Below are 12,925 nucleotides of genomic sequence, written 5' to 3'. Positions count from 1 at the left end.
ACTAATCCACCGTCATGTGCTTCCCAAATTATGGCTTCTCTTAAGGAACCCTGTGGAATACAGAGGGTTTTACCTCGAAATAAAAAACCATCATGCCTGTAAAACTGGTGGAAAGGTTGATTTACGGTTGCTTCCCACACTCCTTGGAAATCAGGATCATCCTGATACAACTCTTTGATAAGGTCAAATCCAACAACCTTGGTTTGCAATGTTGTAAGTAGCACATGGCGACGACTAAGCGCATCAGCTACAAGTTCAGAGTTCCAGCCTTATGTTTGATAAGGAATGGATAAGATTGTAAGAGTTCACTCCAACGAGCATGTCTGCGGCTGATCTTCTACTGGGAATTCAAATACTTGAGAGCCTCATGATCCGAAAAAAGTATGAACTCTTTATTTAGGAGATAATGACTCCAATATTGAAGAGCTCGGACAATGGCATAAAATTCCTTATCATAGGTAGAATATCTGAGCTTGGCATCATTGAGCTTCTTACTAAAAAAGGTAATGGGATGGCCCTGCTGGCTTAAGACAGCACCAATGCCGGTGTTAGAAGCATCACAGCTAACTTCAAATACTTGGTCAAAATTAGGAAGAGCTAGGACTGGAGCTTCGGTCAACTTCTTCTTAAGCTCCTCAAAGCTTTTTGAGCTTGCTCTGTCCACTGAAACTTCTCTCCTTTGGTGCAGTCTGTAAGTGGTGCGGCAATTGAGCTAAAATTACGGATGAACCTCCTATAGAAAGAAGCTAATCCGTGGAAGCTTCGAACCTCCTGGATAGATTTTGGAATTGGCCAGCTGTCAATGGCTGCAACTTTACTTGGATCAATGCGAACACCTTCCGCGGTAATGATATAACCCAAGAACACAACTTCGTTGGTGAGGAAGGTGCACTTCTTTAGATTTGCATAAAGCTTCTGCTCACGCAAGGCTTGCAAAACTTGTCGCAAGTGATCTAAATGCTCCTCTTGATTCTTACTGTAAATAAGAATATCGTCAAAGTACACAACAATAAATTTACCAATAAAGGGTCTCAATACCTGATTCATCAGGCGCATAAATGTGCTAGGGGCATTTGTTAATCTAAAAGGCATCACATTCTACTCGTACAAGCCGTCTCTGGTCTTGAAAGCGGTCTTCCACTCATCTCCTGGCCGAATTCTGATTTGATGGTACCCACTACGAAGGTCAATTTTGGAGAAAGTAGTGGCACCATGCAATTGGTCCAGCATATCATCAAGCCAAGGTATCGGAAACCGATACTTAATAGTGATCTTGTTGACGGCTCGACAGTCAATGCACATTCTCCAACTTCCATCCTTCTTAGGTACTAGAAGAACAGGTATAGCACAAGGGCTGATACTTTCTCGAACTAATCCTTTCTTCAACAACTCTTCAACTTGCCGTTGGACTTCGGCATGTTCCTAGGGACTTATCCTATAAGCAGGCTTATTAGGAATGACTGCTCCTGGAACGAAGTCAATGGCATGCTGTATGTCTCGTATTGGAGGCAACCCTGGTGGTATCTCATCGGATATTACATCTGAAAATTCTGACAATAACGGAATGACTCCAGGTGGATTGGCCATCTCATCATTCACCTCAAGCACCAGAATAATGCTCATCATTTGGGCTTCGGATTTTGACACCTTGAATTCCTCCTTAGTCAACAAAGACACTAACGGCTTAGAAACACTAGATTCCCTTGAAGATTGGCTAATCTCATTGGGTGGTAGAGGCGCTAGTGTAAACTTGACACCATCTTTCATAAAAGAATAAGTGTTCGCTCGCCCGTTATGCATAGCATATCGGTCATATTGCCATGGCCTCCCCAAGAGAAGGTGGCATGCATCCATGGGAACAACATCACATAAAACTTCATCACAATACCGATTTCCAATAGAAAAGGTCACAAGGCATTGTTTAGAAACTTTTACCTTATTCCCTTTATTGAGCCAGTGAAGCTTGTAAGGTTGTAGATGATCTTGTGTTGGCAACTTCAATTTCTCCACCATGTAGTTAGATACTACATTTTCACAGCTTCCACTATCAATGATGACATTACAAACTTTTCCTTGGGCCGTGCAACGAGTGTGAAAAATGTTGCGTCGTAACCAAGGTTCTTCTTTGACTACTGTTGTATGCAGACTTCGTCTAAGCACCAATGCTTCTCCTTGATCAGCAGGTGTGACCTCCTCGTCATATACGGGATCAGTGCGTAGAACTCATCGTCCTCCTCATCTTCTTCAAGTGCTTCATACCCTGATCCTTCTCGAATGGTGACAACCCTTCGTGTAGGACAGTCCGCAGCAATGTGGCCAAATCCTTGGCATTTAAAGCATTTGATTGCTTTAGAACTAGATTCCTTGGCAGCATTGGATGGTGGTTTGCGCATAGCAGTAGGTTGTGGCTTGCTTGAGGAGTTGGTCTGCTGAAATTCTGCTTTACGGCCTTCTGGATAACTCCTAGAGGATGAAGGTTGGAAAGTGGATCTCTTGGTCATCTGCTTCTCAACACGCACGGCCAGACGGATGACATCATCCAAGGTCCAATATTGTTGAAGCTGGACTGGACGACTGATATCTGTGTTTAAGCCTGCAAGGTACTGGGCTATTGTTTGCTCCTCCTTCTCCTGAATATCACACTTCATCATGAGTTGTTCAAACTCTCTAGTATATCCTTCTACAGATAAAGATCTCTGTCGAAGATTTTGCAACTGGATAAAATTATCCTGGTGGTAATGATCTGGTAAAAATTTCCTGGTGAGCTGGCGTTTTATTTTCTCCTAGGTTTCAATCTTACGCTTTCCCTTACGTTCTCGCTTCCGTCTGAGGTTTTCCCATTAAATAGAAGCATGTTTCTTGAGTTTGAGGGCGACAATTTTGACTTTCTACGCATCTGGAATCTCCTTGTATTCAAATACTCGTTCAACAGTTTGCAGCCAATCTACAAACTCGTCTAGCTGGAGCCTTCCCTTGAATTCAGGAATGTCAACCTTGATGTCATTAGGGCGGAATTGTTGTTGTCGTGGGCGGCGGCGGTTTTCAGTAGATGACGAACTACTGCTTTCCGAATCTCTCTCTAAGTTTTCTCTGTTGTTGTTTAACAGAGTTTGCTACAATTCCACAGTGGCTTCCAATTCTCGTATCCTACGTCTCAACTCTTCCATCTCAACCTCGTGCACATGTCTACGTCTTGGAGGCATTTTGGATAAGTGTCAAGGCTAGGGATAAAGATTGGGGTGCGATTGGAAACGTTGAAGGATATAGGGGTAAAGTGAGATTTTTTCAAAAGGCTAGGGGCAAAATGAGGATTTTGGACTGTCTAGGGGGTAAAATAGCGATTCTAGAAGAATGATGGGTCAAATTGAAATTTATGAAAAATATAGGGGTTAAACTAGAATTCAGGTAAAATCAAGGGGCAAAAGTGTAATTTTAGGAAAGTTTAGGGGTTAAAATGGAATTTCTGAAAAATTTGGCGGTCAATATGAAATTTCATAAACAATAGGGGTAAATTTAGAATTACTGAAAGATTTGGGTCCAAAATGTAATTTTTGAAAAGTTGGCTGACTGGGCACAGTGACGTGGCGACTGTGACACGTGGCAGAAAACTATTGGGCTGACCTGTCGTTGACCGGTCAGAACGATGACGTGGCAGCTGACGTCAACGTCTTCAACCTTCGGATGGCGCGTGACGGCGCGTGGACCGGCGGTAAGGCGCGTGGTCTTCCGACGGTGGCGCGTGGAGGCTCGTGTGGCTGTTTTCGGTGACGGGGAACCTCTTGTTCCACGTTTTCAAACCTCCTGAGCACGATGGTGATGTTAGTTTTCTGAGAAAATGCCTGGTTTGTAAAACGCAAAGACGTCAGGGACTCCTCCTCTGAATCTCTCTTCTTTCCGGTGTACTTTCTCAACTGTAACTCACTCTCTCGCTCTCTGGACCAGCTCTAATACCAAAATGGCACAGAAACCGAATGAACAACAAGCAATTCTTATTCTCTGAAGTCTGCCTTTCACAAGTCTCAAGGTCCTATTTATAGTCCTAGAATACGTGAAACTGAACCATACAAATTTAAAGGGGAGTTACAGAATTTAAGGGGCGGTTACAAAGAGTTTATGATGCTCATTATGTGTGCCTTCCGTTTTAGCTCGTTTCTTGCTCTTTCTGTTTCATTTTGCTCTTTCCGTTTCAATTGTGTGCTCTATGATGGTTGTGCAAAGGTTGTTAGCTTAACTGATTTTACCAAGCTTGATGCACCAGCTGTGATATTATTCAACTTGCAAGGATTGGGTTTGATGATGCTGGTACTACTATTCCTTGTATAGTTCAAGATATGGTTTTCTAATGTTATATCCTTAAGTCTGATTGGTTTTTTTTTTTTTTTATTTCCATATGTAGGCAATCCAGAAGTGTGTAGTTCTTTCTATGCTACAAAAGTATCCTTCAATGGCAATGTTGCTGAAGTTAGGCACTTTGTTGAAAGGTAAAAATCACCATTAGAGACTGAGTCACCTCATTTTGTTTTCTATGTCACAATACTGACTTATTGATCCTTCTTTCAATGCTGCTACTTTACTATCTCCCACAATAAGCTCAATGACTACACCTCCTTCTACCCAATCATCTAATCCATTAGGTCACACCAAATTGCAAAGTGGAAGGATTTTTTTTTTACTTTGGTTTTTTTAATATTAAAGCATTGGGTCACACCAAACAATTTAATCAAAGGAGTCGATCTTGTATAAGCCGATCTGGTCAACCCAATCCTCCATCGCCTTTCTTCTTTTGTTTTTTGTTTTTTGTTTTTGCACTGGACTGGATCAAATTTAGCCAGATTGGACCCAGTTGTCCGGGTTTTTGAACAGCCAGGTTAAACAAAGAAAAGTCCCGAGGAAAATTGTGCTTTATACGGGAGGAAGGTACAAGCAGAGAAGAAATACTTGGAAAGAAATTTAAAGAAAGCGAATACATAATAATGTTCATATTTTACACAAATCAGTCTTGTAAGTTGCTCTTTGCATTTGTCAAATCTTTGTTACCCTATTCAAACCCTCTTGAGCAGGTATCATCTCACATATATTGATTGCCTAACCTGGACAAAAAATACTTGAACAAATTAACTTTTTGTGATTCAAAATATCTGATCATTTGAACGAATTTGATATCTAAACAACCATTTCATCTTTTCTTAAAAAAATTCAAAATCTATGGACGAGTTTAATGGGAGAAGCAAGACCTTTTACTGAGGTTTCTGCATAATTATGACCCGATGATGCCTGACACGAGTCTCACTAATGCGGCCGAGGTGACGAAGGACCTGCATAAAGGCAAAATGCAAACTGATAAAAATTTCTTTGCGAATGACTAGCCTCTTGAATGCTAGAGTTTATCATTCAGCTACTGCTGTCATTTTCATCTGTTTCTTCCATTATAAAACTGAATTTCTGGACCTAAGAATTACCGTTAGTTACATGCGTATCGAATATAATAAGCAAGAGACCGCTATATATGACAATTTTTAAAATTTTAGAATATGAGTATGGAAATATATGTAATATATATTTCAACATTTCATAATATAGGTATAGGTATTTTTATTTTTAAACAAGTCTTTCTAAAGTAATATATAGATACTTGTAACAATCAACTTAAATATCAAGTCTTTTTTGAGGTTTTATTTTTTTAAGTAAATGGAAAAAAACTTATTGAAAAAAAAAATCACAATACAAATATTTACTTTTATTAAGTATTAGTGCTTCATACACCATATTGAGTTTTTCCACATTTTTAAGGTTCTGTTGACTATACTTACAGTGCAGGTTCAATCAAAGTTCCATAGTATTTAAGTGATAATCCTATTCAAATAATTTTGCTAGCTATGTAAAACAAGTTTTTCTTCAACGATATCATAGGATGGAGACAAGATAATCACCGTCAGAATTGCTTTTCCAGTGTTATCAAGCTTCAGGTTAGGACCTTTTATGTCAGTCTCGATGAAAAAGTGTTTCCCCTTTATCCCTTCCACAGCTGCAACATCTCTTAATTCCTGTATTTTGCAGCACAATTGAAAACCATTCTTTTTTGGTATAAAATCAAAAGATAATTACAATGGTTAGAACATCAAAGCATGGACCAAGAAACTACACGTGATTGTTTCAGGTGGTCTTTTTTTTTCCCCCCTCATGGCCAATGACTTCAGGTAGAGTTGAGATTTTGAAAATTAATAATGTACTCACCAGGGCTTTTTCCAAAATATTTTCTGCCAACTTCAGTAGCACAAAAAAGACTGTCAGTATATAATGGAAAATTCTGACAAACACAGTTTGAAACTAAAATGAAACTCAACCTTTTTTCTGGGAGCATCAATAAGTTGAGCATTTGCTTCGGCATAAGATGCCATATCATTAATTGCTGCATTCACCTTTTCTAGTGTAAGCCTACCTCTCATGTATCTGTAATATCAGATATTGACGCACGAAATCAAGATGATTTATATTTTTTCTTTCATCAAGATATATGGTCAAGAAAATAGATGGGGGATGCATATGAAAAAACATGCAACAGTTTCATCATTGGCTCAACAAATTAAAAACTTGTATCATCATTAGTCATGACGGTTTGAATCCCAGTTCACATAGTAGTCTCACTTGGTGATCAACCATTTCAAAGGAGACTCCATGGGATCCAAGGCCTAGTTGAAAAGCCTACCCACAAGAACAAAAAGGTTCCCATAGGGAACTCTTTGCGTAGGGTCTCTACCTAGCCAAAGTCTTAGAGTAACACTTCTTGTTGACACCTTTCTAAGAACACAGCAGCCTGCAACGCTTTTGGATTCCTGAAGTTTTATTTATGAACTAAGGGCACTAGAAACATGAAGAGACTCGGCTGTTACAAGGGCATTATAAAAATTACAGTTACAGATTATTTTTTTCCTCAGCCGTTTTATTGGCATTTCATCGACAGTTCATTATTAAGCCAAATCATTAATTTGTATGGCCGTGGTGGATCGGAAGATATAGATTAGTAGAGTCATTTAGATGGTGCATATACAGATTGTAAGGTTGAATTCATTCTAACAGTAGATTAAAAGTTGAAAATTATTGAATGATTGTTATGTTTAGTTACTTACGATGACAAGGAGTCTAGTTCACTTCCGGTGATGTGCCACAATGGTGGAGATCCGCGGCCCTTTTTCTCCTAAGAAAGTGATGGAATTCGACCCCAAAAAAAAAAAAAAATTGTGATCTCACTTTAACTGGTGAGGGTAGGTTGATAGAGAGTTCCAAAATGGTAATTATAAGAAAGGGTAATACATATTACGTCACGCATCAGTAAGAACACATTTGCAGTTCTAATTGTATGCAAATTGAACTATTAATATTTGATACAATGTCCGAAAAGATGAGGGGATTGAAGGGTGGAAAAGAAATGCATAAGCCATCAAAGAGGTTTTCATACAAAGTCCGAATTCATTCCATTTAAAAGCCTTAACCATCAGGTGGTATTTAAAAAATGATTTGTTTCGAACAAAATTTTTAGAGTTTTCACAATAGCAGCACTTGCATATGCAGATAGTTGTTCTGTTCCCTTGATGAGATAAATAAATCGGAGTATAACCAAGCTTGAAATACTATGCAGCCCACGATGAACAAAATTGGTTGGTACGAATTCTTTGCATGTTAATTTTAGGGATTTCAAGGCAAGGCCCTAGCCATATAAATTTTTACAAGGAACCAATGAAAATGGTTGTCCCATGTGTTACCCTCCAACAATAATTAAAAACAAGAAAGAAGAAATATAAGATATGAAAATTAATAGGAATCAAGCAGAGGGCATGTTCTAAGTAGACTGACAGAATTTTGAGTCATAATTCGTGGGACAAGGACCATTTCAGATGTGAAACACTGCAAGAGGTGCACCTGATTTGAACCATGAAAATTAATAGCGAAGGTTTGAAGTAATGTAACCACTCCCTATTTTCATTTGATTTGATTCCACATGACTCAACATAATAGGCATGGTATCAACAGAACTGATTGATACATACAGAGCATACATCAAGCATAACATAGCAGGATGCACATTATGCCATGATATGTGAGTGCTTGTGTGCGTGTAAGCAGACCATTTTTTGAACTACAAAAGCAAGATAATGGTTTCATCGTAGAAAACTGGACAATCAAACAAGTCCAAATATCTGAATCTTGCAACAAATATTTCTTGCGTCGTTAACACATTTTAAATTTAAAAATTCAAATATGGCAAATTTCATTTACCTTAGGTAATACTGCAGGCTCCTCATCAAGTTTTAGAGAATCAACTCCAGGTTCTTGTCCAGAAAATTCAGGAAATAGACTGAGAAACAACAACCTTTAGACATCTCGAGACAAGTGGTCTTTAAAAAAGGACGTAATAAGAAAGAAAAAGATGCAACCACCATCTACTAGTTTCCGAATTTGACATTATCCCTCTATCAGGCACAAGTGAAGGAACATGAAGAGACATGTTCAGCAATTTCTTTTGCTGCTTCAGTGATACGTTGATTAGTTTCTACAATCAAGCAAATAAACCCAAATCAATGGTCATTAATCGAGAACGTGGAACTACTTAATATGTCACCCAATTACTAACCTCTACTGCATTGAAGTGCAAAGAACAGAAATAAAACAAAATAATCTACTTTTGCGCATTTGTGTCTTCCAAACCGTACAAATGAAAAATGATCAATCAATCAGAGGCAAAATCTACCAAAAATTGTATTTATGAACGATGATGCTTTCCTTTTAATGCTACAAGGCTCCTTTCACTTCTGGTTAATGCCTGGCTCTGGAGAAGTAACACAATCTCCAATAGCATAAACTCCAAACTAAGCAACATTCAAGTGACTAAATTTTCCTTGTACCACTTTCAGAACAAATAAATAAATCAAATTTTCACATTCAAGCTTTTTATTTTCAATCACTGATTAAAAAAAAGAATCATAGCAAGTAGGTTGAGTCACTTATTCCAAGATTTACATAAATGAATATTGCTTCTCAGTCTTAGTTAAAAGAAATACCGAGATCCAATTAAGAAGTGTGCCATCACTCTGAGCTCTTGGCCCATCACTTCAAAGTAGTTTAAAAAAAAAAAATCAAGTCAATTTCAGCCAAGTTCCAGAACCGGTGACCAAAAAACAGGCGCTTATGGCTAAAACATTTGTTAAAAACACAAATTCGAAAAAAATTAGAAGCCTCAAACGACTATTCTAAGTTGATCATAATTATACAGAGTCTCATTCGAACCCTTATTATTTCTATTCCATCAATAAACTAGCGAGAGAAGTCGAGATACCTTGGCTTTAGGAATAGCTTCAGTCTCCTCGCGTAAACGGTCCTTGATGGCTTGCACCTGAAGCTCTAGAGTTTTGAGCGCAGTGTCTACTGCCGACAGATCGGTGATGCTGCTCGCTGGATACACTGCATAATGAAAAATAAGAACATGTACGAAATGTATGAATTATTCAAAGTAGAAGAAAATTAAACAAATAAAACGGAAAAATAGGAATTCTGAAGTGGAACCACTCACTGTTTCTTCCAATTACGAGCTCTTGAAGCTCGGTAATCCGAGCGTTGAAGGAAGAGATCAACGAATCAAGAGATGACCCAGCCTTTTTCACTTCCATTTCTCCTCTGTGATTCAAATTCGACGCATCTACTACTTTTTTTCAGAGTAACAATAATTTGAATTCGCAGCAATAGTTTCGGCGGGAATGTTTCAGTGTATTTTTATACTATATTATATTACATAATTTAAATAAATTTTATTAAAATATTAAAAATAAGTAAATAATCCTGTAAGGGCTTGCAGCCTAATTTGTTCAAGTATGAGCTAAGCCCAATATTGAAGAAGAGAAGATTCTCTCTTCTTCTCCTTCCCTCCCCTTCTCCTTTTTTTTTTTTCCTAATTTCTAACAGTGTGATCAAAATTTGAATGGTTTATATTTGATTTCTTATATAATATTTCATTGTATTTAATTTTTGGTATATTTTAATTGTTCACATTATATTTTAGCAGTTTGAAATTTATTATTTTGTATTTTTTTATAACTAGCATATGCCCGTGCATAGCACGGGTGATAAGTTAATTAACAAAATAATATTAGTTAATTAGATAATATATATATATATATATATATTTGTGGGTGTATCCTATGTATATTTAAGCAGTTAGATATAGATATGGTAGAATACTTTAAATAACTAACTTCATCTAAAAAAGGATTATGAAGTTAAGAAGTTATTAGATCATGGGGTATGAAGTTACCAGAATGAAAAAATAAAAATAAATTATATTCATCAATTATCAATAATTTTGTAAATTGAATCCTATACGACTTCACATACAAGCTAAACCATGGAAGATGATAATATATTCATGTGCTAAACAATGAAAAATGACCATCTAAAATTTTCTATAATCCCTTAAAATAATGTTAGGAGATGAAAAAGAATACTTCAAAACTTATAAGAATTAAATCAAAACAATGTGCAAGAGAATATGCACCTAAAAATTAAGTTAAATTCATATCTAAATTTACCTTTCATGCTTGAGACAACTTCCCAATGTAATATGAAGTGTTGCTATCATGCAATGCTAGGGGCAATAGTATTTTAATTTTCAAAGGAAGACACCAAAAGTCTAAAGCAAAAATTAATAATAATATCTTACTCTCAGACACATTTCATGATTCTAATATTGAACACAAGCAAATAATACTATAGAGACAGATCAAATGTAAAGACTATCCATTATTAATTTTGAAATTAGAGATCTTGAATCACATACTCTTATTTGTTGTCTTTTTGCCACTGAATATATATGCTGAAAAACATTATAAATTATACATTATAGCATAAAAAGAGAGAGATGAGATTTGGACAAGGCTTGGAATTTATAATAAGTAATTGGAATTAAAAACAACAATGACAATATAAGATAAGAAACTTAAACCTGAATGTTCAAATGATAACACAAAAACCTCTTTGAGAAAACACTTAAGGTGTCCAAGTTATAGGAGAAACCATCTCGGAGCATTATAAGCATGTCTTGGATTGACCTATATATGTAACATTTATATGATAAAAGACTTCACTGGCTTGCATTCTTTCATAGAAGAACAAAAAAAATGGAAGAAACTAAGTCCTTGACATTTGAGAAGTTTGAACATATGCATTAGTTTTTAATTACAATCGAGATCAAAATATTCAGAGCAACAAGTTTCTAAATCATAAAGTAGGTTCCTTCTAGCAAGTTACCTATTGAAAGTGACTCACTTATAGAATATTACTTCTTCTTCTATGATTTGTTCATTGCTTTTCCCTTTGGATTCTTAATAAACATGGACTTCCTTCTCAAATATGCATTGACAAAAAAAAAAAGCACACAGATGCTTGCAACTGCGCATCACCTTTGTTCATGGATTTGTGCGTTTAGAGGTATAAATGACAATTATTCACTTAACTCCTTGGCAAGGAGGAGTTACAAAGGCACAAATTAGACCAACTGTCTCCACGTTCCGCATAAAATACATGTATAAAATAAAACAAAGATTGTTGAAAAGTGGGGAGGTTATTATGTTTGAAATTCTTATATAGGGATGTGCGGGTGGAACCCCACGTTTCATAATTAAAATTAATTTTCTAAACGAGATTAAGGTGTAGGGGAGGCTTTTATGTTTAAAATTTTTTAAGATTTTTAAAATTTAAAATTAAATTTTGAATTAATTGAGAAGGTATGTTAATGGATAAGATCACAAAAATGATGAGAATATTAATTTTTTTGAAAAAAGAAGTGAGAATATTTAGGGATAAGGAAAAGTTGACCATGGTAGCTTCCATATTATAAATTTAAAAACTAAGACATCAGTATATCTAAATTATAAATAATATATTCAAATTGAACGTTTAAATTATAATTAAAAATTTAAGTTAATTTTACAAATAGGATATGGAGTGAGGAAGTTATGATACTAAAATTTTTCAAAAATGTTTAAAATTAACATTAAGAACTGTGAGTTAGTTAAAAGTCATGGTTGAAAATTGATATCATGGGAGAGAATATTTTGAAATAAGGAAAAGAAATTTTGTTAGTTTTAGAAATGATGTTGATAACTTTTTTAAAAAATATTTTTTGAAATTACTAATGAGGTAGGTAGCCTAAAATTGCATTATTTTAAAAAATGCTTATGTGTCAAGCTCAGAGAAGTACTTGTTATTCTTTTATTATATATATATATATATATATAGATTTAACATTTTAATAATATATTTATATAAGAAATTAAATTTAAACCATCCAAATCTTAATATAATAATTAAAAAGGGAAAAGAAGGGAAGGAAATAGGAAAAGAAGTTGAGAGAATCCTCACTGGCTTAGCATGGCCTCTTTAACCAAAAGCTCAAATTTAAGCTTATAAGCTTATTTACTTCAAAAAGCTAAGCATGTTTAGTCAAATTCTTGCATGAGCTAGTGTAATGCTCTCCTGCTAATTACCACAACCACAATAATTTACACTACCATGATATTTGGTACACAACCAATCATTAAAGAGATGTTCTATAGTAGAAATGATTAACTTTAGTTAAATAGGTCAACCATAGTAAAAAGAAATAAATCCTAGGTGACAAAGTCTATTATGGTTGAAAAGTTTCAAAGTAAAATGATTAAGGCCAAATCATTTCAATAATTGGCTCCTAAAATCAATTAAATTCAAATAAAATTTGAAAGGTCATTTAAACACTTTCAAATTAGAGTAACGTGTTTGGAAAGTGTGGGAATCATTTTAAGATGAAAACAAGTCAAATGGGGTAAAATACAGTCAAAATACCCAAATCTATTAGAATCCACTGAGGTCAAGTGCATATAAGTTGCAACATGTGGAATAG

At 35.7% G+C, this 12,925-nt stretch overlaps 1 protein-coding gene across 2 annotated transcripts; it reads right to left on the bottom strand.

The window, feature by feature from the left end:
• Window positions 1–4,809: 4,809 nt before the first annotated feature.
• On the bottom strand, window positions 4,810–9,708 carry LOC129289512 (spindle and kinetochore-associated protein 1 homolog). Of its 2 annotated transcripts, XM_054926290.1 has the most exons (10): window positions 9,566–9,708; window positions 9,332–9,456; window positions 8,436–8,548; window positions 8,275–8,353; window positions 7,128–7,195; window positions 6,345–6,450; window positions 6,235–6,264; window positions 5,931–6,044; window positions 5,235–5,315; window positions 4,810–5,090 (listed from the first exon to the last, which is right to left on the bottom strand). In XM_054926290.1, the coding sequence occupies exons 1-9, from the start codon at window positions 9,660–9,662 to the stop codon at window positions 5,238–5,240; spliced, it is 810 nt and encodes a 269-aa protein (XP_054782265.1). In that variant the 5' UTR covers window positions 9,663–9,708; the 3' UTR covers window positions 4,810–5,090; window positions 5,235–5,237. The 2 variants fall into 2 exon arrangements, 1 of the variants encoding a protein (XP_054782265.1); XR_008588144.1 differs by lacking the exon at window positions 4,810–5,090 and having other exon boundaries at window positions 5,233–5,315; window positions 6,235–6,267; window positions 6,347–6,450.
• Between the last annotated feature and the right edge of the window lie 3,217 nt (window positions 9,709–12,925).

Source organism: Prosopis cineraria, unplaced genomic scaffold (assembly GCF_029017545.1).
Source record: "Prosopis cineraria cultivar Desert tree isolate PC_DT_omini unplaced genomic scaffold, ASM2901754v1 PC12, whole genome shotgun sequence".
Lineage (NCBI taxonomy): Eukaryota > Viridiplantae > Streptophyta > Magnoliopsida > Fabales > Fabaceae > Prosopis > Prosopis cineraria.
This window is presented reverse-complemented; position numbering and strand designations above follow the sequence as displayed.

Bases quoted from the DNA above. Each gene is read 5' to 3' on its own strand.
- LOC129289512 (XM_054926290.1), bottom strand. From the start codon at position 9,662: ATGGAAGTGAAAAAGGCTGGGTCATCTCTTGATTCGTTGATCTCTTCC. The intron at 9,457-9,565 runs GTGAGTGGTTCC...TTCATTATGCAG, and splicing joins GCTCGTAATTGGAAGAAACA to TGTATCCAGCGAGCAGCATC. The intron at 6,265-6,344 runs GTTGAGTTTCAT...GTGCTACTGAAG, and splicing joins TTGATGCTCCCAGAAAAAAG to TTGGCAGAAAATATTTTGGA.